The 27,827-nt window shown below is 36.4% G+C and overlaps 1 protein-coding gene across 1 annotated transcript; it reads left to right on the forward strand.

Moving 5' to 3' along the window:
• The first annotated feature begins 23,732 nt into the window (after nt 1–23,732).
• Nucleotides 23,733–26,519, forward strand: LOC112705782 (allene oxide synthase). The gene has a single exon (XM_025756749.3). It carries the CDS (start codon nt 24,665–24,667, stop codon nt 26,192–26,194), a length of 1,530 nt encoding a protein of 509 aa, XP_025612534.1. The 5' UTR covers nt 23,733–24,664; the 3' UTR covers nt 26,195–26,519.
• The last annotated feature ends 1,308 nt before the right edge of the window (nt 26,520–27,827 follow it).

Consider the following 27,827-nt stretch of genomic DNA (forward strand, 5'->3'; position numbering starts at 1 on the left):
CTGAGCGGTTTTATACGCTGATATTTTGCTGCTACGTGTCACATCTCTACTATACTGGCACTGATATTTCGCCTTTTTAAGTTTCTTTTTAATTTTTTTAACTCTTGCATTGTATGTAACTTACTAGTGTTACTGTTAGGGTAAAACGTCTACTTTCTTTTAAAGAAGAATTAATTAACATTACATTACATTTACATATATAACTAGGTGCATAACTAGATAATCAAGATTTAAAATTACATCTTCTATAAGCAAATCTTTAACCAAATGTGTTCAGTCTGACAGCTATATCATTACTGTGTGAATGGTTGTGAGCTTGAAACTCACAATTTTACAAATAGATGATGTTCTGGTTAGATTTTTATTTAAATAAATTAAATAAATATATTAATTACTAAAATAAATAATTTTAAAAATTATTATCAAAATCTGTCCTTCAGTTTTATCTTATTTATCATGTAAAAAAGATAAATTTGTACATATCTCGTTTACACTATAAACGAGATAAAGTATATGCGCGTGACACATCTATATCTCGTGACACATGTATATCTCGTTTACAGTGTAAATGAGATACAGACAAACTCGTTTACACTGTAAACGAAATACGTATTAAGTTAATGCTTTTACAGTGTAAACGAGATACATTAAAAAAAATTTTCAACAACTATAAAAGAATATGCAACCCTTGTCATTCTCCACATACATTTCATATACACATGTTACGTACACATGCCTTATCTCGTTTACCGTATAAACGAGATACGTGCAAGCTGTAAACTTCGCATAATTAACGAATAATTAGTCAAGAAATTAATTATTAATCTAAGAAATTAGAAAATAAAATTTTATAGTTTAATGAAGTAAAATTAATTAAAATATTAATTTTGACACTAATTTTAAAGATTTAGGCTCAAGATTGGGTCAAACGTACTGAACCGGACAAATCGGGCCTAAAACGAGCCAATGAACCAACCCAACCCACTTATACAATGAGCTTCAGCTCATTTTCTTTCCTATGCATGTGAAGAACGTTGAAGCTCATAGAAAGGAGAAGAAGAAGAACTTCAAACCCTAACCCTCCACTAAATCTCATATAACCTTCAATTCGGTGCTCTGATCGCCGCACCATTTGCGACCATGCGACCACCGCGTCGAGCTCTACAAATCCATCGGAACAATTTCATAGGTAAGCCTCATTCTCTTTTCCAACTTCTCATCCCCTAAATTTTGTAAATTCAAAGAACAATTATGTTAAATTTTGTGTAATTTCGGTGTTTAAACTCGAAATTACTTGTGGGTATTGTCGGGTCTAGCTCACTTGAGCTATGGGTCAGGTAAGCACCCTCAAATCCTTTGCGTAATGTTGAATTAATGAATTCTATATTGATTATAGTGATAATTGTGATGTTCGATTGAAAATTGATTGTTGGTGGGAGTCAAAGTGAGAATTTGAAAGCTAGAGATCAAACTTTGGTGGCTACAGGGCTGTTTAGTGAGATTTTGGAATCTTGGAAGCTTGAAAAATGTTGCATTGTGAGGTGTTTCGAGCATTAAGAGGAATCAGCCAATGTATGGTTTTAGTTTCTCGTAGTTAAAATATGTGTCACGAAAACTTAGGTTAGATGACTTAGGATAGGTTGAATAATGTATTAGTGCGTATATTATGTCAAATTGTTGTGGAATAGTTGGGTTGATGACTAATGGCATGAAAACGTTTGGTGGTGAAATAATGCATTTTTGTGGTTTTGATGATATATATATATATATATATATAAAATGTTGTCTTGACTATGAATTATTGTGTGAAGTGATTATAATTGTGAATTAGTGTGTTATGGAGTAAATAAGGGGTGTTGAGTAATGGTTGAACTTGGTTGATGCAGATTTGGTAAGTATTAAAGGGGTTTGAGATTGAAATGTTTTTAAAATTTAGGATTGGTAATTTTGAGAAGTACTTGATTTTTTGACCAAATTTGGCAGGGTTTAACTTAGCTTCCGGACCTTTGATTTTAAACTTGTCAAAAGTGAAAATTTGCTTCGAGAGGTTTACACCATTCGAAGAACGGATAAAAAATGTTTTAAAACAAAAAAAGTTATGCGCGTCCGAAATTTGGTGTACAAAACAAGAATTTTGGACATAGATTTTTGCACCTTCTGCTATGCACACGTACCTGAGAGCACACACAACGGGGCCATTGGGCACTGCCCAGAGGCTCCGCGTACGTGGCAGTGTGGCGCGTACGCTGAAGTGGGGATTTTTCACGGTTGCGTACGTGGCCATATGGCACGCGACGTGGGAAAACTCTCAGTTTGAAAGGCTCGCGTACGCAGACCAGTGATGCGTACGCGAGAGTATCTAGAGTTGCTTCCTGCGTACGCGAGTAGAGTGCCACATAGGCAGACCCCCTATTTTTTTGAAACATGAATTTTTTATTTTTAAACCATTCCCTTAACTTTCAAAACCTTTGTAACTCTTATTTAAAGCCTGGTAGATGGATTTTAAGTAGTGGAGTATGATTAGGCCTGTGAGAAAGATAACTTGTTGGTGAAGAAAGAGGTAAAGTGAATGATGATAATGGCGGAAGTGCGGTATATGTAATGAGCTTGATGGCTATGTTGAATAATGAATTATGGCTGATAATGATTATATGAATTTGATTGATTAGGTGATTTGTTGCACTTCCAAATATCTGAGATACGAGTTTTCCTGGGAAAAAGCAGTGGCTTGTGATGAATCCATATTTTACGATAATTTTTTTGTTAGAATTGAGAGGACTTCATCATATAAACCTACACTTAATCCCTTAAATAGCATGCTTTTGAGTTCTCCTCCTAAAATATGCTTGATTGTGAAAACATGCTCTTTTATGCTTAATATGACCTATTTTATTCTATTTGCCTTCCATTCGATACCTTGATGTTGTTTGTGAGTGATTTCAGATGTATAAGGTAGGAATGACTTAGTGAAAATGGAAGAGGAGCATGCAAGGAGGAGGAAGCATGAAGAAACAAAGGAGAAGAGCATCACGATGTGTGCGTGTGCACAGCACCTTGTGCGTACGCACAGGCAGCAAAGCAAAGCAAAGTGTGTGAGCACACATCATCTTGCACGTCGCACGATCATCCAAAGTATCGCGAAGTGTGCGTGCGCACAGCCTTTTGTGCGTACGCACAACCTGAGATTTCGGCCAAGTGTGCGTACACACACGTCTGTGTGTACGCACAGGTACCTGCGCATGCATTCATTAAAAACGCACATGACTCACATTTTGAGGGCTTGGAGGCCCAATTCTGATGGCCATAGCTCATATTGCAAGGGGCAAACATTGGAAAAGCATAGCATATCATTAGGGTAGTTTTAGATATTTGTAGGAGGCTTTAGGTTTAGTTTTTTTTCTTTAAGTTTTCTCTCAACACCATTAGGGTTTTACATTTTCAAATTCCATTTTCCATTTTTGATCTTGGATTTGTGCTAGCCTCCATTGTAAGTATCTCTTAATTACTACTTTTTATAGTTACAATTTTAATACTCTTTCTTGTAGTTAAAGTCATAGTGTTAATATATATACTTTTTGCAATTTTGATCTCTTGTTGATAATTTTTATGATTGATGATTATTACATGCTTGGTTGAGTTGCTATTGTTGCTTTTGATCATTTGTTGCTCATAGTTTCAAGTATTTTCTCAATTTCCCAATGTTTAATGTTAATGCCCACTAAGAGTTTTTGGAAATGTCAATTTTAAGTATGGGTTAAATTTCCACCTCTTGACTTGGGAAAAATGAGCATATAAGTTTCTAGAGTTGGAATGTCCAACATTTAGTGATAATTCTTGGATTGTTAATTGTTCTTGTGTCCACTAACGCTAACTTGTTGTTAAGGCAGTTAGCAAGTGAGTTAGGATTTATGGATTAAGAACAACTATGCTTACTTGACCTACTATACTTAATCCATTACAATTGGATTCCTAGCTCATCCCAAGCCAAGATTCTATTTTTGCTTTGAATCACACACGCACACACACATATATACATCAATCACTTTTATATCTTACTTGTTCATATTACATAGCTAGTTCTTTAATTCCTTTATTAGTTCATTAATTGTAATTTGAATGTTCTTTTATTCCTTTAATTTTTTATCTCTTTATTGAAAATCGCGTTGCCTTCAGAACCGAAATTGCGCACTCATTGGCACTAGTCCTTGGGAGACGACCCGGGAATTGAAACTCCCGGAATTATATTTGTTTTGAATCATGACCATTTGTTACTCCAAACTTTGATAGAGAAGATCGATTGTCAATTCGAACTATACTATCAACGGAACTGTTTTGTCTAAATTCCGAATTGGCATAATCTTATCCACCAGCTTGCCACCACATGTTCTAGGTTGAGACTCGATTCTCTGCTGACCTATATCGTAAATGTGGCTGGACACTTATACCTTTTCGGATGAGCTCTCCCCCATGGATATACACATGTGTGTTATATGATTATGAATGAGTATGATTTGAGATTTGGGGAAGCACGATAGAGGGACAGTCCAATGGATAGCTATCAGAACTTGTCGGGATGGCTATATAACCGACATATGAGACTCATTAGCCATAGGACAGACATACATCATATGCATCTATGTGTTTGTTTAGTGTGCTTTAATTTGTTTGGAATGCCTAACTGATCACATAAACTACTTGCTACTGTGCGTGAAATTAGAACTCTCACAACTTCACCGACAAGTACACTGGGTCGTCCAAGTAATACCTTAGGTGAGTGATGATCGATCCCACGAGGATTGTTGGATTGAGCAAGTAATAGTTATCTTGCTGCACTTAGTCAGGAGAAAAGGAAAGAGAGTTGTTGTTGTAGGCGCATAAAACAAGAAAGTAAAGAAAAGCAATTAAAGATTGGTAAAAAGATAATATATGAAAGCAGTTAAGACCTCAGAGATGCTTATCTTTCTGGATTAATACTTCTTACTAACTATTTTAACAATGAATGATTCGTTCTATGGCAAACTTTAAGTGACTAAACTCCAATTCCTTGGCAATCTAATCTCCTCTGATTCTCATCAAAAGCTAGGGTTAGTAGTTATTCAACTCGAACGAGGTGAAGCTCAGCATTCTAGTTTAGCGCCACAAAAACCTCAATTACCCAAAGCTAATTGGATTTTGTGTCACATATCTAATTAGCCTAGATAGATTACAGTTTAGGAGATGTATTCTCAAGCTGTAGCTCAAGTGAACTTGGTCAGAGTATCACAAGAACCCATATAGAAAAAGGGGTCAAACTTCTGTTCCACCCCAGATTCATTTAGATGAAGAACGAAAATACATCATAGGATGGAATCAAACATATATTTATATAGAATAGTAATAATATTAATCCATAGGAATAAGCAGAGCTCCTAACCTTGACCAGGAGGTTTAGTTACTCATACTTTACAGAGAAAACAAAATAAAAATAAGAGGATCTGTCTGTGAATGTATGTAAATCCCCATAAACTTAAGTGATCTCCTCTTTAAATAGTAAATACTAACCTTAAAAGATGTTAATTTAAATTTAAAAATTACAAAGATAAGACTAGATAAGCCAAGGAGTGCTAAAATCCACTTCGGTGCCCACTTTGGTCATGTGCTTCGGTCAAGTGTGGCATTCAACTTGGGTTTTGGGCGTTGAACACCCATTGGGGAATGAGCTTGTTGGCCTTCTGCTCCTTAGCTGGAGTTGAACGCCAGTTTTAGGCATTCAACTTGGTAGGCCAGTCCTTCTTTGGCGTTAAACGCCAGATGTGGACGTTTAACGCCAGTTTTGGCAGTGAATCTAGAAAAGAAGTATAAACTATTATATATTGCTGGAAATCTCTGGAAGTTATCTTTCCAATGCTATTTAGAATGCATCAATTGGACCTTTATAGTGAAAGATATGCTCGTTGGAATACATAGAGGTCAGGATTGACAGCATCTGCTATCATTTCTTCATCTCTGAACAAGATTCTGCCAATTTCACCCAAAATTCACTGAAAATGATAAAAATAACACAAAAAATGCAAAGTAGCATCCAAAGATGAAATTTGCACTAAAACATAGTAAAAAGTAATAAAATCTAACTAAAAACAACTAGAAAATGCTATGAAAAAATGTATAAGATGCTCACGCATCACAACACTAAACTTAAATTGTTGCTTGTCCTCAAGCAAAAAAAAAAAAAAAAACAAGATAGGACTAATTGGAAGAGAAAAATACATCATCTTTTAGAGTTGTCAATGGGCTCAGTTCTAATTACTGAATGGGGCTATTAGCTCTTTATTTCTGAACAGCTTTGGCATTTCACTTTTCTTTGAAACTCAGAAATATTGGCACCGTTTGGAACTAGAATCTAGATGATATTATTGATTCTCTTCTTTTAGTTTTTCTTGATTCTTAAACACAACTTTTTCTTTTGGTGCTTTGCACCTTTGAGCCTAGTCGTGACTCTAAGCGTTTTGTTTTCAAGTATTACCACCTGATACATAAACGCCACAAGCACTTAACTGGGGGAACCCTTTGGATTCGAATTTAACTTTTCTTAAATTCCCAGACAGTGGTGCTCAAAGTTCTTATGCGTACTATTTATAGGATTGGATCACGACTTTAAATGTTCACTCTCAAGATTTTCTTGACACCTTCACACCACAAGTATATAGTTAGGGATAGCAACTTTTTTGAACATTTTAGGCCAATTTTGACCCTCTTAACCATTGATGCTCAAAGCCTTGGGAGATGAGCAACAAGATATGTAAATGACATGAAATTAAAGAAAGCAATAAAGTGCAAGAAACTAAATGGCAAAAATGTAAAGTACGGGAGAGTAAAGTGCAAGAAAGTAAATTACTATAAAGTAAATATAAGAAATAAAGATAAAATAAACATTGGGATCAAGAGATATTGAATTCTCTAGATCAATTGCTTTCATCTCATCTTCAATCATGAAACTCATTAATCTCTTGGCAATCATGAGTGATTAAACTCCAATCCCATGGTGATTCAATCTTTCTACCCTTGAACAATTGCCAATTCCTTGATCTAGTTGCTCATGAGAAGAGATGAAGATTGGTGCCTGTTGAGCCTAGTTTGATTTTGAGTTAAGTTATGATGACAAACATTCATTTGGGTTAAAAAGCCCAATATTGTTTGATGGGTGTTTTTATTGTTGCAGGCCTAAGTATCCTAGTTCATACTACATCAGCCCATCACAGTAAATAGAAGAACAGCTCACTTTGTTCCTTGGTGCAGTAAACAAGTCCAACACTTTCCATAGCACCGTTCAGCAAAATAAATGGTTAAGTATTTGCTAAAAGTAAATGATGACAGCTGGAAAATAGCAAGGACATGTGTGGCTACGTAAAAGCAAAGAAGGACAGCTGCTACACTCCCACCACCCCAAGGACAACAGTAAAGCAAAATTTCAGAAACGGGAGAGCAATACACAAACATGCAAAGGAGCAGAGGTAGTGGTGCAACTCCTTGAGCAGCAAGGAAATGGAGCAGAATGAAAAAAAGGAGTGCATGCCATGGAAGAAGACAAAACCAAGGATAGTAGAGGTAGTGGTCGAGCTCCTCGGACAGCAGAGGTGGTGGAGTAGGATGAAGAAAGCACCGCCTGCCAGCAGGGACAGCTCCAACGAGCAACTGGTACAAGGAATTGGAAGAGGCAAAAATGAACGCAAGATGAAGATATATAACAAGCCTCATTCCATCACTTGAAAGCAAGAAAGAGAGAGTACACACACTCAGAGCACCATCTCTAACACAGAGCTGGAATTTCTTTCTTCTACTCAAGCTTAATTCTGAATTTTTTGTTATGGCTATCTTGTGTCATTTTCTGTTTTGAGAAAAGGCTAATCTTGTGAGGTTGAAAAGCCAATGAGTGAAAAGGCAAGAGTGATGCAAAAGAGCCACTAATTTCTGATGTAATTTTGGTTTTTGAACTAGGATTAGTTCCCCTTACCAAGTTAGGTTAGCACTTGGGGAAATTGAATCTGGTTGATTCCCCTTCCTAGTTGGGACATCACTGTGGGAAGCTAAGCTTTGGTGATGAATGCTTAGGGGGTAGATACTAGTTGAATTAGGGAAAAATTCAATAGTATTGGTGTATGTAATCTGTGAATGATTAGTGAAAATTTCAGCATGGTTTGTGGTGGAGACTGGATGTAAGATTCATTGCACAAAGAATCCGAACCAGGATATATGCTGGTCTTCATTGTCTCTTCCCTGCTCTTTATAGGTTCTGCATATGAGATAATTTCAAATAATCTCCTGCAACTCGAGTGACAGCATAAACAGAGTTTGAAACTTTAAGTTTTAAGCTAACTTGATTCAACCCCCTTCTCAAGTTCAACTAGAACCATCAATTGGTATCCAGAGCAAGGTCTCAAGGAGGCAAGCTTCACAGCTTGGAGAAAAGATCCATGGCCAACAACATGAGTCCTAACATCGTGGCTTTCACTCTCACTGAAGGACAGTTTGATAATAGACCTCTCTACTACAATGGCAGCAACTACTCTTACTGGAAAGAAAGAATGAGAATCTTCGTGGAGTCAATCGACTACAACATCTGGAAGATCATTCTCAACAGACCAGACGTCCCCACTAAACAGAATGCTGATGGAGAAGTTATGGCAAAGGAAGACAGTGAATGGACATATGAAGAAAAGAAGAAGGTTGAACTCAATTCCAAAGCAATCAACCTGATGCACTGCGCAATCAGTTTTGAAGAGTTCAGAAAGGTGTCAAGGTGCAAAACGGCTAAAGAAATATGGGACAAGCTCAGACTCACTCATGAAGGCTTTAAGCAAGTGAGGGAAACCATAATTGACATGCTGATGAAGGAGTATGAAATGTTCAGTATGAAGGAGGATGAGAGCATCGATCAAATGTTCGAAAGGTTCTCAATAATCATCAACAATCTGGATGCAATGGGAAGGAACTACTCTGAAGAAACTCTAGTGAAAAAGATCCTGAGAAGTCTTACTAAGAAATGGGAAGTAAAAAGCATGGCCATCTCTGAAAGGAATGATTTGATCAAAATCACCTATGATGAGCTGAGAGGCAAGCTGCTGGCCTATGAAACCACTCACATGTCTCAAGACAAAGATGACAAAAAGAAAAGTATAGCACTAAAATCAAGAATGATAACCCAAGTAGAAGAATCTGATGACAGTTTCTCAGATGAAGAAATGGTGCTCTTTGCAAGAAAAATGAGAAGACTACTGAGATACAAAAGCAAAGGCAAAGGAAGCTCTTCATCCACTTAACGTCAAGAAAGATCAAGTCAAGTTCACATGCCATCACTGCAAGGAACCTAGTCACTTCAAGTTAGATTGCCCTCAACTTAAGAAAGGCAAAAAATCCAAGAAAGACAAAAAGAAGGTGATGATGGCAACATGGGAGGACTTGGAGAACGACACCAGCTCAAAGAGCTCAGATCAAGAAGCTCAACTATGTCTGATGGCAGATCATCATGATGAATATGAGGTAGATCTCTCTGACTTATCTATTGATGAACTGCACTACATTATCAAAGACATTTCTGTGAACTCTAAGAAACTCTTGGATAAGTATGCAAAATGTAAGAAAGAAAATAAGGTATTGAGGACAAAAAATGATCTTCTTTTGAAAAAGGTCAAGGCAAATGAAACTGGTAATGAAAAGTTTTTAAAAGAAGAAAACACTGCCTTGCGAGCTGAATTAGAAAAATTCAAACTCAAGCATGAAGTTACTGCTTCCACTGATTTGATTTCTGAAAACAAAAAGCTAAATGAACATATAAAAAGTTTGAATGAAGACTTAGCAAAATTTGTTCAAGGTTCTCAAAATCTGAAAAAACTACTTGCTAGTCAAAGGTTTGGCTCTGAAAAATCTGGACTTGGATTCAAAGAGGAAAATAAGGCTGTTTTCAAACAAAACTTTAAAAAATCTGAAGCTTTGTCTTCCAAACTTTTCAAACCAAAATGATTCAGCAAACCTCAAAAATCAGTGAGCAAGAATCAGTGCTACAAGTGCAATAGAAATGGTCATGATTCTCCTCAATGTTTCATCTTTCTTAGGTCTTTTGGTAATGATAGTAAATTATATAAAGTTGTTCATGATTTTAATGCTCTTAGACAACCAAGAAGATTTCACATCAAAGGATCCAAATGGATTTGGATACCTAAGGTTAGTTGAAGAACATGCAGGTTTGCCTTACATCCAAGAAGAAAAAGGACATGTGGTATCTTGATAGTGGATGTTCAAGGCAAATGACCGGAAGGGATACTTTCTTCATTAAACTCAACAAGTATGATGGAGGATTTGTCACTTTTGGAGATAATGGTAAAGGTAAAATAATTGCCACTGGTAAGGTTGGCAAAGATTTTTCAACTTTCATTGATAGTGTCTTTTTAGTTGATGGGTTAAAGCATAATCTATTGAGCATAAGTCAATTGTGTGACCTTGGATATGTTGTAACCTTTAGGAAATCTAATTGTAGAGTCATAAATGAGAAAACAGGAACTGTTCTATTTGTTGCCAAAAGAAGTGAAAATGTTTATGGTATCACTCTAGATGATCTAAAAGTTCAAAATGTAACTTGTTTCTCTTCAATGGAATCTGAAAAATGGATGTGATATAAGAGGTTAGGACATGCTAGCATGTTACAAATCTCTAAGCTTGTAAAGAGATGCTTAGTTAGAGGTCTTCCTAATATAAAATATGATAAGGACATCATTGTCATCTATTGATTCTCTCTCAATTTCAAGCATTCTCTTCTCTAATTCTTCTTTTCTTCAAGATGCACAATCCAAAATCCAAGATTTGATCGATCTAATTAGATATTTAATTAGACGTTGCTTGCCTCAATCCGTTAATCCACATGAAAATAATATCCATTCACCGTGGTATTACTTGAATGACTCGGTGCACTTGTCGGTATCCATGAGCTTTAACTTTCTCTTATCAAGTTTTGGTTTATTTTATTTTATTACTTGAATGACCCGTTGCACTTGCGGGTATCTGTTGTCGGGGATTAATTGAGATTGACAACATACGTCCGGTTAAATCCTAACTTAGATCTCGTTTATTTTAGTTTCTATTCTTTTCTTTTATTTTCTTTATCTTATTTATATTCTTCTCTTCTTTCTTCTTTCTTTATACCGTAAGGTACATTTGATCTCCTCTTGTGTTTTTGAATGCCAGAGAGAGAAAACCCTGCATCTCTCCAGTTCGATCTCGAAATGGAGCTAAAACTGTTTCAATTAAGAAAGAAAGCAAGCGCCAGGAGAAAAGAAGAAGAGAGAATAGCAGAAGATCAAAATAATGCAAGAAAGACCCTTGGAGAATATAACATACCTACCTCCGAAAGCTGTGGAGATAGAATAATGAGACCCATGGTTCAAGCAAATAACTTTGAACTAAAGTATTTACTAATCCATTTGGTATAGCGATACCAATTTGGAGGTAGCCCTCAAGAAGATCCGAACATCCACATAGCTAATTTTTTCCATCTATGTGACACTGTGAAGAGTAATGGAGTTAGCTCCGAAGCCATCTGGTTGAGGCTATTCCCATTCTCTTTGAGAGATATAGCCACATAATGGCTCCAAACTCAACCCTTAGACAGCATCACTTCGTGGGAGGATCTAGTTAAGAAATTTCTAACTAAATACTTACCACTCCAAAAGCTGGCCCGATTGAGAAATGACATCAACTCATTCTCCCAAAAGAGGGAGAATTGCTCTATAAAAATTTGAAAAAGGTACAAAGAGATGCTTAGAAGATGTCCACACCATACATCTCTCAAGTCTCAAGCACGATGATTGAATTATCAGTTGGAGGTTCCTTACACAGAAAGACACCTGAAGAAGCATTAGAATTGATAGAGACAGTGGTGGCCAATAATTTAATGTATTCATTCGAAAGGGAAAAAAAAAAGGTGATGGCACTAGACACTATAGACACACTTCTAGAACAAAATGAAATGATGTCCAAGCGATAGCCTCACTCGCAAAACAACTGGAGCATAAGCAGGTAGCATCCTTTAGAAGTCAAGCTTCTTGTGATCTGTGTGGAGGAAAACATCCAAGTGAAAGGTCTGACGTATATACAGGAGGCCATTCATCCACTGAGCAAGTGAACTTCATGGGACATTCTTTAAGGCCAAAAAATGATATATTTTCAAAAACTTATAATCCAGGCTAGAGGAACAATCTCAATTTTGGTTGGGGTAATCAAAGACAAAGGAATTCCAACAATCCATATCAACAAGCCAACCATAAAAAATTATCATCTCCTGAGCTCACGACCAATGCCACCTTTCTGCAATAAACCCAAGACTTTATACAAGAAGTAAGAGCAAATTTCAAAAATCAAGAAGCAAATTGCAATTAGGACAAATGGCTAAGCAATTGGTAGAAAGTCCTACCAGGTTCTTTCCTAGTGACACTGTACCAAGTCCCAAGGAAGAATGTAAGGTCATCTCTCTAAGGATTGGAACAATGATTAACAAGGAGCTTTCCATGGAGGATGAAAAGAAAATCGAAGACCCGCAACAAGAAAAAAGGGAGGAGAATCTAGAGAAAGCTCATGCACTAGTAGAACTTAAGAAGGAAAAAGTGAAAACATATAAATCAAGAATTCCATACCCTCAAAAGCACCAGAAGCAAGATTAAGAGAAGAACTTTTCAAAGTTCTTAGAGGTATTCAAGAAGCTACAAATCAACATTTCTTTTGTTGAAGCCCTTGAACAAATGTCTCTCTATGACAAGTTCATAAAGGAGTTATTGTCAAAGGAAAGATCACTCAAAGAAGATGAGAAGGTAATTTTCACCAAGGAATACAGTGCCATCATTCAAAAGAACTTACCACAAAAATTAAAAGATCCCGGTAGTTTCCAAATTCCTTGCACTATTGGTGATATCACCATTGGCAAGGGTCTTTGTGACTTAGGAGCTAGCATCAATCTGATGTCTCTGTTTATGGTGAAGAGACTACGAATTGAGGAGGTGAAACTAACCAGAAGCTCATTGTAACTAGCTGACCGATCAATGAAGTTTCCACATGGGATAGTGAAAAACACATTGGTTAAGGTCGGAAGGTTTATCTTTCCTGTTGACTTTATAATTTTTGACATGGAGGAAGATGAAGATACCTCCATCATCCTAGGAAGATATTCTTAGCCACTGGACAGGTACTCATTGACGTCCATAAAGGAGAGCTAACACTAAGGGTGCATGAAGAACAAATGGTTTTTAAAGTCTTCAAAGCCATGCAACACCCGATCAAAACAGAGGATTGCATGAGAATTGACTTGATTGACACCTTAGTTCAAGAAATTGTGGACGAAAGAACCCTTGAAGATCCTTTGTATCACACAGATTTTGAAACAAAAGAGGAGCTGGACAATGAATGTTTAATGGAAGATGGCATTGGAAGGTGCTATGAGGCACCCCAAGCTCCAACCTAGCAGACTTAACGTCAAGCTAGCGACGTTAAAGAAGCACTTGTTGGGAGGCAACCCAACTATGGTTAGTTCTCTTTCTCTTTCTCTTTCTTTTTTCTTTTCATTCCATAGTTAAACTTTTTCTTCTTCTTTATTCCTTCTTCTGCATGCATTTTTACTTTTACCTTCGCACTTTTAAAAAAAAAGGGAGTTCAACGCCAAATGTTCAAAAAGGACGCCCAACATCCATAAGCCAAGGGAAGGCCACACACCGGCGTGTCTCCCTAGAAGCCTGGCATCCAGCTAGGTCAAGGCCCATAGGGTAAAAAGTTCATCAATGCCTGGCATCCCGAATTGAAGCCAGGCGTATTCAAAGGCACCCCTCCTTTCTTAAAGCCACATTGATTAGGGTTTATCTTATTCCTTTCTTTTTCATGCACGTATGCTTCTTTAATATAACTTACACTTATTTCTAAAGCTTTGTTAAACTCTAAGTTTAGTGTAAGCCCTTAAGTTTGGTGTTGGTAACACTATAAGCCTCTGGATAATGAAGAATACGGATAAAGAAAGCAATGAAGATTGGGTAAGATGAATTCCCTCTAGTGGTTAGTTATTTCTTTTTCCCTTTGTTCTTGTTTTTCGTTTTTGTTTTTCTTTATTTTCTTTCTTTTTGCGTGCATATGATCTTTTGTTTATGTTTTCTTTATTTTTTCTCTTCCTTTGTTTGAGTGCTTGAACTTATAATGCTTGCTTCTCGGGTAATTTCTTTGTAATGGAAGATATTTTAATAAAAAGAATTGAATAATAAATTTAAAATAAAAGTGGTGGTGCTTAAGAATATGTGGTTACATTTGATGAACTTGAGATATTTGAATCTTATAGAAATGGAAGGAAAATTTTCAAAAATAGAAATTTGAAAAAGCAATGAGAGGATTTGACCATCAATTCCTTGGAGCAATGAAAAAAGAGGGAAAAAAAGAAAAGTCTAGAAAGATAAAAAAAATCAAAAGTTATAAAGCTCTGAGCTCCAATGATTAGGGCTCAGTTATGTGCCTATGATGTTTGCGTTTCAAGGAAAGACTTGGGCAAGTAAATTCGAGGGGTACTTTATCACCCGATAACTTGGGCTAACTAGACCGGGATTATCGATTGAAAGCCCGCTTAAAAAGTCACCTTAAGACAAAACATTAAGAAATCTAAAGAGACTCTAGATATCGATGTCTAGATTAACAAGACCCTTATTATGTGCTTGTGGTGTGATTGTGCCAAGGAGAGACTTAGGTAATTAGATCCAATGAGTGCTTTATCACTTGGTAACTTAGGCTAACTGGCCCAGGATTATCAATTGAAAGCCCATTAAGAGCTACCTTGTGACAAAACACTTTGAGTCAAAACCGCAAAGATCTTTCCCCGAATTAAATGTGAAGTAATTGCCTTCAAGCCATATAAGCCCAAAAGAATTCTCAAAATACAATTCAAATCTAAGTTTTTGGAAATTTTCAAATCTTAGTATGCAAGATTCATCAAAAATAAGAGAAGTCGAATGTAACCACAAGGATTATCATAAATCCCACTTTTTGAAATTTAAAGTTGCAAACTCTTCAATTCTTTTTACTTAAGATAAACTTTGTTTACTTTTCTTTTTGTTTGAGGACAAGCAAAGTTTTAAGTTTGATGTTGTGATGACACGTCATCATAAGTAGTTTTTAGGTCCTTTTCAATTATTTTCTTAAGTTTTCTTAGATTTTTAATCAAATTTCTTATGTTTTCTAGTGGAATATCATAACTTATTAAATATTTGAAGTTGTATTAATATTATTGTATTTTCATGTGTTTTAATTTCAAAATAATCAAGGATTAAAGTCTTTTTAGCAAGAAAACACAAAATCGATTAGAGGACGATTCAATTGTGTCCAAAAGCCATCAAACCGGATGCCAGCCTTCAAGCATGAACACCCGGCACTTCCTCTCCAAGCACACACACCGCTGGTAGCCCCTTCCACAAGCCTGGCCTTCCCCTCATGGAATGGCATGCACACTCGGCTTCTGATCCACAAGTCCAGCGTCTCTCACTCTAAAACTGGCATCCATCAAGCCTTGGAGCTGTAAATTGGGCCTACGCCCAAATTTAAGGATGCAAGCCCAGTGTGCCTCAAGCCTCAACTCCCAGGATTCAATGCTTTAACACTAGACAAGGCCCAAATTCAGTTATCAAATTGTTAGAAGCCTTAATCACATCCGAAGATTGAAGATTCAAGATTCAAAAAGATTAGTTATCATTAATTTCTTCTAAAAATAAAAAGATTTGGTTGTTAGAATTTGTTTCTAAATTAGATTTGAATTATTTTGATTTGAATTTGAATTAGTTAGCTATCTTATCCTTCCGAAAGATAAGATTAGGGTTAGTTTTGAATTTGAATTCTAGATAGAACTTATGATATAAATAAGTGAACCTTGTTCACAAAAGGGGAATCAATCATCCATCGAAGGATCACTCTCTCATTATTAAGATTAGTTTTTTCTTTATCATGAGTCACTAAACAGGCCTCCTCCATTGAAGGTTAAGAGTTCTGTTTGGTTTAAAGTTTAATAATATAAATATTTTTTATTTTAATTCATGCTTCTTTATTTTTTTAAGATTGAGTTTTGTTCTTCATCAATAAGGGGTTAGAACTATTGAAAAATATTCTAAATCTGTCTTAGATTATAATTTTATATTTGGAAAAATTAATTTCAAAATTAGCTTAAAACTCATTCCATAATCTTCACTTATCTAGATCTAGTTCAAATACGTGACATATAATTCGACTAGTGTTAGCTCTTGAAGGTCGTGCAGATTAAAATTGAAATTGTTCTTCACCTCTTCTCTTGATTAGTTGACCAAAGGATTAACGATTAATTGGTTTTAGAGAAACTAAATCTCCAAGGGATTAGGGTTTAGTTATAAATGATTTGCTGTGAAAAGATTTTTGCATGAGTTAAATAAGAAAGCATAAGAATTGTTTGTCCAAGAATCAAACATCTCCAAAGCTTTCAACATTCTCATATATTGATTTTCTCTCAATTTCAAGCATTCTCTTCTCTAATTCTTCTTTTCTTCAAGATCTACAATCCAAAATCTAAGGTTTGATTGATCTAATTAGATATTTAATTAGACGTTGCTTGCCTCAATCCATTAACCCTTGTGGAAATGATATCCACTCACCGTCGTATTACTTGAATAATCTGGTGCACTTGTCGGTATCTGTGAGCTTTAATTTTTGCTCGTCAGGGAGAAAAAGATGTCTCCTATAGCTACTTGCGAGTGTTCGGCTGTAAGGATTTTATACAGATTCCAAGAGATAAAAGGTTCAAGCATGATGTGAAGTCAAAACAATGTATCTTCATGAGTTATGGTCACGAAGACTTTGGTTACAGATTATGGGAACTGGTGAGCAAAAAATAATTGGAAGGACATATGTGATTTTTCTTGAAAACCAAACTATATATAAAGACCTTGAAAAGATAAATAAGCCAGCATCAACTGTTAAATATTCTGCTAATGATAAACTTAATCCTTTTAATATACCTTTTGATGATGGAGGAGATGTACAAGTTGATAATGATAGTGATGATTTGTATGATGAATCCACACCTCAACCTGAGGTGCCAGATGTAGAAGTTTCACTATATGTTGAAATTTCACCTGAACCATCAATTGAGCCTGAATTGAGATTATCTACTAGAGAGTACTATCCTTCCCAGAGATATTCTGCTCATGAGTACGTGATGAGCACTGAGATTGGGGAGCTAGAGAGCTACCAGGAAGCTATGTCTGATGAGCATGAAAAAGATTGGTTGAAGACCATAAAAGAAGAAATGAAATTCTTGCATGAGAATCATACTTTTGAATTGGTGAAGTTATCGAAGGATAAGAGAGCATTCAAAAATAAATGGATATTTAAATTGAAAGAAAATGAAAATGTTTCATGGCTATGGTACAAAACTCGGTTGGTTGTGAAAGGCTTTGATCAGAAAAAAGGTATTGATTTTGAAGAGATTTTCTCTCAAATAGTGAAAATGTCCTCTATTCGAGTTGTGCTTGGATTAACGGCTAGCTTGATTATTGATGAGCGGATAATTTGTACGCTTTTTGGCATTGTTTTTAGTATGTTTTTGGTATGATCTAGTTAGTTTTTAGTATATTTTTATTAGTTTTTAGTTAAAATTCACTTTTCTGGACTTTACTATGAGTTTGTGTGTTTTTCTGTGATTTCAGGTATTTTCTGGCTGAAATTGAGGGACCTGAGCAAAAATCTGATTCGGAGACTAAAAAGGACTGCAGATGCTGTTGGATTCTGACCTCCCTGCGCTCGAAGTGGATTTTCTGGAGCTACAGAAGCCCAATTGGCGCGCTCTCAATGGCGTTGGAAAGTAGACATCCTGGGCTTTCCAGCAATATATGATAGTCCATACTTTGCCCAAGATTTGATGGCCCAAACCGGCGTTCAAAGTCACCCTCAGGAATTCCAGCGTTAAACGCCGGAACTGGCACCCAAATGGGAGTTAAACGCCCAAACTGGCATAAAAGCTGGCGTTTAACTCCAAGAGAAGTCTCTGCACGAAAATGTTTCATTGCTCAGCCCAAGCACACACCAAGTGGGCCCGGAAGTGGATTTTTATGTCATTTACTCATTTCTGTAAACCTTAGGCTACTAGTTCTCTATAAGTAGGACCTTTTACTATTGTATTCTCATCTTGGTTCTTCTGGTTCCCTCTCTGGGACCGAAGCCAATGATCACTCTTGTTCTTATGTATTTTCAACGGTGGAGTTTCTACACACCATAGATTAAGGTGTGGAGCTCTGCTGTACCTCGAGTATTAATGCAATTACTATTGTTCTTCTATTCAATTCCGCTTGTTCTTGTTCTAAGATATCACTTGTTCTTCAACTTGATGAATGTGATGATCCGTGACACTCATCATCATTCTCACCTATGAACGTGTGACTGACAACCACCTCCGTTCTACCTTCGATTGGGTGAATATCTCTTGGATTCCTGATTGCACGATGCATGGTTGATCGCCTGACAACCGAGTGCTCGCCTGACAACCGAGCCAACCATTCCGTGAGATCAGAGTCTTCGTGGTATAGGCTAGAACTGATGGCGGCATTCAAGAGAATCCGGAAGGTCTAACCTTGTCTGTGGTATTCTGAGTAGGATTCAATGATTGAATGACTGTGACGTGCTTCAAACTCCTAGCAGGCGGGGCGTTAGTGACAGACGCAAAAGAATCACTGGATTCTATTCCGGCCTGACCGAGAACCGACAGATGATTAGCCATGCTGTGACAGAGCATAGGAACATTTTCACTGAGAGGATGGGAGGTAGCCACTGACAACGGTGAAACCCTTGCATAAGCTTGCCATGGAAAAGAGTAAGAAGGAATGGATGAAGACAGTAGGAAAGCAGAGAGACGGAAGGGAAGGCATCTTCATGCGCTTATCTGAAGTTCCTACCAATGAATTACATAAGTATCTCTATCTTTATCTTTATGTTTTTATGCGTTCATCACCATATCCATTTGAGTTTGCCTGACTAAGATCTACAAGATGGCCATAGCTTGCTTCATACTAACAATCTCCGTGGGATCGACCCTTACTCGCGTAAGGTTTATTACTTGGACGACCCAGTGCACTTGCTGGTTAGTTGTGCGAAGTTGTGTTAATGCCATGGTATTGAACACCAAGTTTTTGGGGTTCATGACCGGGGATTATGAGAGTTGTGAAAAGTATTGTTCACAATTTCGCGCACCAATTATAGAGGTTGAGCAACTTGATATGAAGACTACATTCCTTCATAGTGATATAGATAAAAAAATTATTTGGAACAACCAGAGGGTTTCAAAGTTAAAGAAAAGTAGCATATTATATGAAAATTGAAGAAGAGCTTATATGAGCTGAAACAAGCTCCAAGATAGCGGTGCACAAAGTGTGCTTTTTTTATGAAAGGTTATGGATATAGTAAGATCTTTTCTGATCATTCATTGTATACATGTCAAAAAATTCTATAATGGTGACTTTACAATTTTTTTACTTTTTGTTGATGACATGTTGATTATTGGTAATGATACTAAGAAGAAAGTCTTAAGAAAAACTTGAACGAATTCTTTGTTATGAAAGATTTGGGTTTTGAAAAAAAATTCTTGGCATGAGTATCACTTGTTTTAGGAAGACTAAAAATCTGTGGTTGTCACAATAGAAGTATATTGAGAAGGTTTTAGAGAAGTTTAGTATGAGTAATTTCAAACTCGTTAATACTCTACTTGTTAGTCATTTCAAGTTGAGTTTGCGGTAATATTCTACAAGTGAGAAAGAAAGAAAAAAAAATAAAGAAGATTCCATATGCATCTGTGGTTGGTAGTTTGATGCATGTTATAGTTTACACCAGGTTGGATATTGCTTATACTGTTGGAGTTGTTGATGACAAGTCATCATATGCCTATTTTTTCAAGCTAATTTCACTTGTTTCACTAGTTTTTATGCACTTTCTTGCATTATAAGTAAGTAATTTAGAGTGGAATTGCATGGTTTATTTGAATCAATCAACCACCCTTTAATTGATGCTAAATCATGAGGTTCAAGCTAAAATTAATTGATATTTGAATGATTTATGAACCTTGTGAATTTGGTGATACTTTGATTGGTTGTTTTGATTAATTGTAGGTGAAGAAAAGAAGAAGAGAAGAAAGCGTAACTTAAGAAGTGTGGCCCAAGAAAGAAAATAGTGTGGCAAAAGAAGAAAAGAGTGTGGCGCAACATTGAAGGAGGAAGCCACTCAATTGTTTTACTTAACTGAGCGCTACCTTATATTGATGGGCATAAGAAAAATTGGCTCCTCAAAATGCATTCACTGGGGATCGAAGTGGGAGCCTCACTCAAACAACAAGGAGCGCTACTTACACTACTTGAAAGGAAAATAAGCTAACATGGCTTCACTAGGATTCGAACTTGAGGCCTTCCACTCAAAGCAAGGCATTACCTCTCTTTGCTTCACAAAAGAAATTGGTCCAAATGTCTCTACCATGGTTCGAACTTGGAACCTTATTCACCATACAAGGCACCACTGTTCCGCTCTCTACAAGAGCAGAGCAATCTCATGTTGCCTTACAAACCTTGGCACGCAACAAGGATCCCCACCCAAAGCTTCAATGCTCCGGTCTCCACAAGAGCAGAGCATCCTCTTGGGAGCAACACTTGGGCTGAAAATTCACTTAAAAATCCAACTTAATTCATTTCTTCACCAAATTAAAAGCCTATCCAAATTCTAAAATCCAAGAATAGAAAGTGTATAAATATAGGCTAGTTTGATTTAGTTAGGACCTTTACCTTCAATATTTTTTCTTTTACTTTTACCTCTAGACTCACTTTAAAATTTTCTGAACTTTCATTTTCATTTTGGGAGATTTTACTTTTGAGTTTAGATCTTAGAGAATTGGGAAGGAGAATTGATCTCTCTTCTTCCTTGTTCTTGCTTGAGCACTTTTTATTTTTCTTGCTTTGGATCTTGGGTGGAGAATTGAAGAACTTCTGTTTCAATCTCACCTTGAGATCTCTTGTTTACTTTCTCTACATAATTGAATTTCACTTTCCGTTTACTGCTTCATCTTCTATTCTTCCTGCAATTTACTTTTCTTTATTTCTTTTGTAATTGTTCTTGTTGGATCAAGGAAGGATTTGAGATCTAGACTTGTTTTCTAGTCTCTTCCACTTCTGAGATCTTCAACCTTCTTTTAAATTACTGCAAATTAAGCATTAGTCACTTTCTGTTTTTAAATTCTCAAAGCATTTTTACTCTTCTGTTTGAGATCTACTTTAATTTGATTCATCTTCTACTCTTTTGTTTATTGCAATTTACTTGTTCTTGTTTAAATTCTGCAATCCCAATTCCCAATTCCTTTTATAATTCCAGCAATTTACGTTTCTTGCACTTTAAGCTTCAGTCATTTATATTTCTTGCAATTCAAGTTTCTGCACCTTATATTACTTGCACTTTAAGATTTAGCTTCTTTACTTTCTTTGCTCTTTAATTTACTGCAATTCTTCCCTCTCCCTTTACATTTCAAGCAATCTAGTTTCTGCAAATTACAAATAACTCAACCAATACTTGATTCGCTTGACTAAATCAGCCACTAAACTAAAATTGCTCAATCCTTCAATCCCTGTGGGATCGACCTCACTCATGTGAGTTATTATTACTTGATGCGACCCGGTACACTTGCCAGTGAGTTTTGTGTTGGATCGTTTTCCACACATCAGTTGTTAGTTGGGTTCTCTCTAGTCCTGGCAAAGAACATTGGCAAGTAGTAAAGTAGATTCTCAGATACCTTAATGGTACTTTCAGAGTTTGTCTATGCTTTGGGAGTGAGAAACCTGTATTGAATAGTTACACAAATACAAATATAGTTGGAGATCTTGATTCAAAAAAGTTTACTTCTGGTTATATGATGACTTTTACAGGAGAACTGTGTCGTAGAAATCTCGACTTTAGAAATGAGCTGCTTTATCTATTACAGAAGCAGAATATAGTGATGTTGTTGAAGTTTCTAAGAAATTTTTGTGGATGAAAAAATTTCTGCAGGAATTAGGAACCAATCAAAAAATTTGTATTATTTTGTGACAGCCAAAGTGTTATCCATCTCAACAAGAATTCGACGTTTTATTCCAAATCGAATCACACATAGAGGTGAAGTATTATTGGATACGTCAAGCGCTTGAGATGAAGTCATATGTACTTGAGAATATCCATATTGATGATAATGATTCAGATATGATGACTAAGAGTTTACCTGCAATGAAATTTGATTCCTGTAAAGAAAAGACAGATTTAATAGAGCAGCCTATTATCTCTACTGGAGTCGGTGAAAGAAAGATTTATTGGTGGGTTCCCAACTTAAGTGAGACCCACAGTTTAAAACAAAATAATAATAATAATAATAATAATAATAATAATAATAATAAAGAAGTGACTATAAATCACATGAGAGAAAGAGTGTTTTCACTTTTGAAAAAAGAAAGAAAATAAACACAAAGAATGAAAGAGATGATGGATATCAAGGAGAAGAAGAAAAAAAAATAGGGTAGTCTAATTTTGTACGTATTAAATTAGTTATTTTTTTTACTTTTTTTTATAAAATTTTAGCATGTTATTTATGGTATATAAATGAATATTAAGATATAACTTGTTAGTTGTATTTTTTTTGTCTAATTTAAAATACTCATTACTTTATAGAGAATTTATATTGATTCTTTGAATTTTGATGATATATTGTGTTGTTGAGATACTCTAATTCTACAAGAAATACTAATTGTATACCCATTATTTAATAGTGAAAAATTTTATTCAACTAAATTGATAAATTTTACTTGGTGGTGGCTATTTAATTACACAATAAAAAATGAAAAAGTTTAGGAGTTAACAACTTTATTAAATTTTGGTCAACATGTAATCAGTAAAAGAAAAGTAAGTAATCCTACACCATTAGATAAAATCTCACACTATTAAATACATCATTAATGACTACTTGGTGGCTATAAATCACAAAAGTTACTACCTCCCAGCACTCGTGATAAAAAATTATGAGAAAAGGACAAATTAGTCCCTGACCTTTTAACCTGCGGATATTTTCGTCCCTAACCATTGAAAAATACATTTAAATCCCTGACATCTTTGAAAATCAGACGGATCAATCCCTCCGTCCATAACCCTTCGTCAGATCCGCCGGAAAAGGCTGACCTGGCTCCCCTTCTGCTTATCTGACTCAACGGCGTTCCCACATGGCACGCTAGTGGGATGGATCTTTTGAAAACGGGACACATAAGTCCCTCTCACTCAAAACGACGTCGTTTTGAGTGCTGCCCTAATCCTAAAATTCGTTTGGGTCGTTCCTTCATGGTGGTGGCTCGTGGTGAGAAGAAGAGTTGTTCAGATTTCATAATCACAAGCTTCTTCCGCCATAAGTCTTAGATCCTTTGCTTCAGTTCTCATTTCCATGGCTCCTTGAGAAATATATCATCACTATCTTCCATTCCTTTTTCTTTTATCCCTTAACACACATCATCACCCATGGCGGTGGGAGGCTCTTCAGCTCTTCCTTCTCCAACACCAACAACAGTAACAATGTTCTTCTTCATCAGAACCAATCTTTCCAGCCGCTTCCTCCTCCGTCCCTCTTTCTATCTTCATCACTTCCTTTTCTCGATCCGTAATTTTCTTCCCGTCGTTGACCCCTTTTTCTTCTTTTTTTTCCTTATACTTGTTATTGCTTGTTGTTCTGTAATGGCTCTGATGATGTGATCAAAGTTTGTCACATCGAATCATTAATCTAAGTTAGCTAGTTAGCTATTTAATCCATTACAACAAGAATTTTTAAAATATTATATTTTTATATTCATCAAAAAAGCGCACTCACCAAAAATTTGATTGGTTCAATCTTATTATCCAATTAATTGAATTGTTTAAACGAGCTATGTTCAATTGTTCATGTTAGTTGATCAGGTTCTCGATCCATGGTGAGCTTCGAAGATGTTCCAGGAGGGAAGGGGTGTAAAAATGGGTAGTTCTTCTGGACATGAGGAGGACGGGGAGGAGAGCATGGAGGAGTACTTGACGCAGCCGGCGGAGAAGAAGCGGCGGCTATCGACGGAGCAAGTTGAGTTCCTGGAGGAACGACACAAACAAATTTTAGGATTAGGGCAGCACTCAAAACGACGTCGTTTTGAGTGAGAGGGACTTATGTGTCCCGTTTTCAAAAGTTCCATCCCACTAACGTGCCACGTGAGAACACTGTTGAGCCAGGTAAGCAGAGGGAGAGCCAGATCAGCCTTTTCCGGCGGCTCTGGCGGTGAGTTATGGACGGAGGGATTGATCCGTCTGATTTTCAAAGACGTCAGGGATTTAAATGTATTTTTCAATGGTCAGAGACGAAAATATCCGCGGATTAAAAGGTCAGGGACTAATTTGTTATTTTATCAAAAATTATTTTTGATTCTTCTACTACCGTATTCTCTAAACCTCATATTTTTCCAACATATATAAACCCCACTTTAGCACGCACTCATCACTTCATCCTCCCAAAAATATATCGCTTCATTGAAATTCATCATCACTTCATTTACTAAACCCAAACCAAGAGTCATCGATCGAGTGAAATAGTATTTAATTAACAATGGAAGTGAAATTCACTTCATTATCCTCAAAGGCAATCTCGCCAGCTCCACTGAAAGCACTATCATCAGAAGCTGAATCGCTTTCATTTCCATCATCGGAACCCAAAAAGCAGCAGCAGCAGCTTCCTCTTCGTATAATTCCCGGTGACTACGGCCTCCCATCCTTCGGAGCAATCAAGGACCGCCTTGAGTACTTCTACAGCGACGGCGGCCGTAACGAGTTCTTCAGGTCCCGCCAACAAAAGTACAAATCCACCATCTTCCGCGCCAACATGCCACCTGGCCCCTTCGTCGCCTCCGATCCAAAGGTCATCGTCCTCCTCGACGGAAAAAGCTTCCCTGTTCTCTTCGACCTTACCAAAGTAGAGAAGAAGGACCTCTTCACCGGAACTTACATGCCCTCCACCAATCTCACTGGAGGCTACCGCATCCTCTCCTACCTCGACCCTTCCGAACCAAAGCACGAGAAGCTCAAGCACCTCATCTTCTTCCTCCTCAAGTCCAGAAGCAACAACATCATCCCTCAGTTCCATTCAAACTACACTGATCTCTTTGATTCCCTGGACAGAGAACTTTCCAAGAACGGCAAAGCAAGTTTCTCCGGCAACGACCAAACGGCGTTTACGTTTCTTTGCCGCGCTTTTTACGGCACCGATCCCAAAGACACGAGCCTCGGAAGCGACGGTCCCAGCCTGGTGCAGAAATGGGTGCTGTTCAATCTCAGCCCAGAGCTTTCCCTTGGCCTCCCCAAGTTCATCGAAGATCCCATTCTTCACACGTTCCGTCTTCCCTCCATCTTCGTCAAGAGCGATTACAAGAGGCTCTATGATTTCTTCTACGGCAGCGCGGGCTTCGTCCTCGAAGAAGCCGAGCGCCAAGGCATCTCTAGGGACGAAGCGTGCCATAACATCTTATTCGCCACCTGCTTTAACACCTTCGGAGGTGTGAAGATCTTCTTCCCGGCGTTGATGAAATGGATCGGTGGCCCCGGGAACAAAGAGCTCCATTCCCGGCTGGCTCAGGAGATAAGATCAGCCGTGAAATCCAACGGCGGAGAGGTAACGATAGCGACAATGGAAGAAATGCTGTTGATGAAGTCAGTGGTGTACGAGACTTTCCGCATCGACCCTCCCGTGCCGCTTCAGTACGCGAAGGCAAAGCAAGACATGGTTATAGAGAACCATGAAAACTCTTTCCAAGTGAAGAAAGGGGAAATGCTGTTCGGGTTTCAACCGTTTGCGACGAAGGATCCAAAGATATTTGAGAGAGCAGAGGAGTTCGTTGGGGATAGGTTCTTGGGTGAAGAAGGTGAGAAGCTTCTGAAGTATGTTTTGTGGTCGAATGGGCCTGAGACGGAGTCTCCGAGTGTTAGGAACAAGCAGTGTCCCGGTAAAGACTTTGTGGTGTTGGTTTCCAGGCTTCTTGTGGTCGAGATGTTTCTCCGTTATGATTCCTTTGAGGTTGAAGCCACAAAGTCAGCACTCGGTTATGATGTTAACTTCATCTCTCTCGCCAAAGCTACTTCTTAGAACTAAATTTACTATGTTTATCTTCTTTATCTGCACTTACATAAATTAAATTACTTTCTATTTATTTTCCTTGTATGCATGTCTGGTCTGTCTTTTAATTGGTTAAATCATTTAAAAAAAATTATTCTCTCATACAAATGTTTTTTCTATATACAAGTCTTTATAAATAATTTATATTCACGCACTGTATCAGTTATTGCACTTTGTCAATTCTAAAGAAAAAAATGTAACATTAGAGAAATATTTTCCTGTATTTGCAATAAATTTGAATGTAACACGAATATATTTGAGTGTAATATAAAGATATTTGGCTGTATTTTAAAAATTTTGGGTGTATTTTTATTCTAATAAGTTCTACATAATTTAAAACTCTTCCTCCTCTTTCTCCTCATCTTCTACTACTTTTTTTTATCATCATCAGCATCTTCTTCTTCTTCTTTTTTTATTCATCTTTTTTTTTTCTGGTTTATCTTCTCAAGTTTCTTCTTATTTTACTCTCTTAACAAGAATAAAAACAAAAAATTAAACAAAAAATAAATAAATAAAAAACACATAATGCTACAAAATTACTTAAAAATGATGAACTTATATTCATTTAACTAAAAAAAAAGAAAGAAAAAAGAAAAAAAAAAGAAGAAATAAAAAATGTAGCATTAGAGGAAACATTTTTCTGTATTTGTAGTAAATTTGGGTGTAACATGAAGATATTTAGGTATAATACGAAGATATTTGAGTGTATTTTTATTCTTATAAGTTCTGCATAATTCAAAATTCTTCCTCTTTTTCCTCCTCATCTTCTACTACTTCTTTTTTCTCATATTCTTTTTTTGTTTTCTTATAATTCTTGAGAAAAAAAATAAAATAAAAAAATACATAATGTTACAAAATCAATAAAAATAAGAGGAGAAAAAAATGCAGCAACAATAACAACAATAAAAAGAACAGAAAAAATGCAAAGAAGAAGGAGAAGAAGAAGAATGTGGAATACAAACGTTGAAAAAGAACCGTTTCTCATTTTGCGCTATTTAAAATTGAAGAAGCCCGTGTTTATACGCTCTCTAAATTGAGGGTTGTTTCCGACTAATTTGTATAGAATTGTATGCCAAAAAGACTTGTATGTGTAGCAAATCTCTAAAAAAAAGTGTTGTGTGTTATTTTTAAGAAAAAATAACGAGAATCAATTATATTATAAGTTAATTAAATTAATTTTTTATTTTTAATTTTAAAATTAAAAAAAAATTAAAATGATAGAGAATTTTTTTTAAAGGAAAATTGTTTGCTAAATTATTGGCTCCAACTACTTTTTCATATTGTCGTAAACGAAGTTCTTCAAAACTTGTACATGTTTTTCAAGCTTTCTAAATTAAACCAACCATCATTTCTATGTGGTTATCCCATTCTAATGGTAGCATTTTGTGGTCCACACAATTCATGCATGCTGGGAGTGAGATATGTATTATTGTTGGGAAAGATGGAGACGCTGGGCAGAAAGAAAAGCATCGGTACAAAAAGAGGGAGGACCATCATGGGGTCATGGCATTATGTAGTATCAACATCAAATTTTCTGTACTATTAGCAGTGTATTTTTGGTTAAAATATTCCTGTACATCTAAAGTAAAATGTTCCTCTATAG

The sequence above is a fragment of the Arachis hypogaea genome, chromosome 8 (genome assembly GCF_003086295.3).
Source record: "Arachis hypogaea cultivar Tifrunner chromosome 8, arahy.Tifrunner.gnm2.J5K5, whole genome shotgun sequence".
In the NCBI taxonomy this organism is placed as follows: domain Eukaryota; kingdom Viridiplantae; phylum Streptophyta; class Magnoliopsida; order Fabales; family Fabaceae; genus Arachis; species Arachis hypogaea.

Coding starts and splice junctions, on each gene's coding strand:
- LOC112705782 (XM_025756749.3), top strand. CDS start 24,665: ATGGAAGTGAAATTCACTTCATTATCCTCAAAGGCAATCTCGCCAGCT.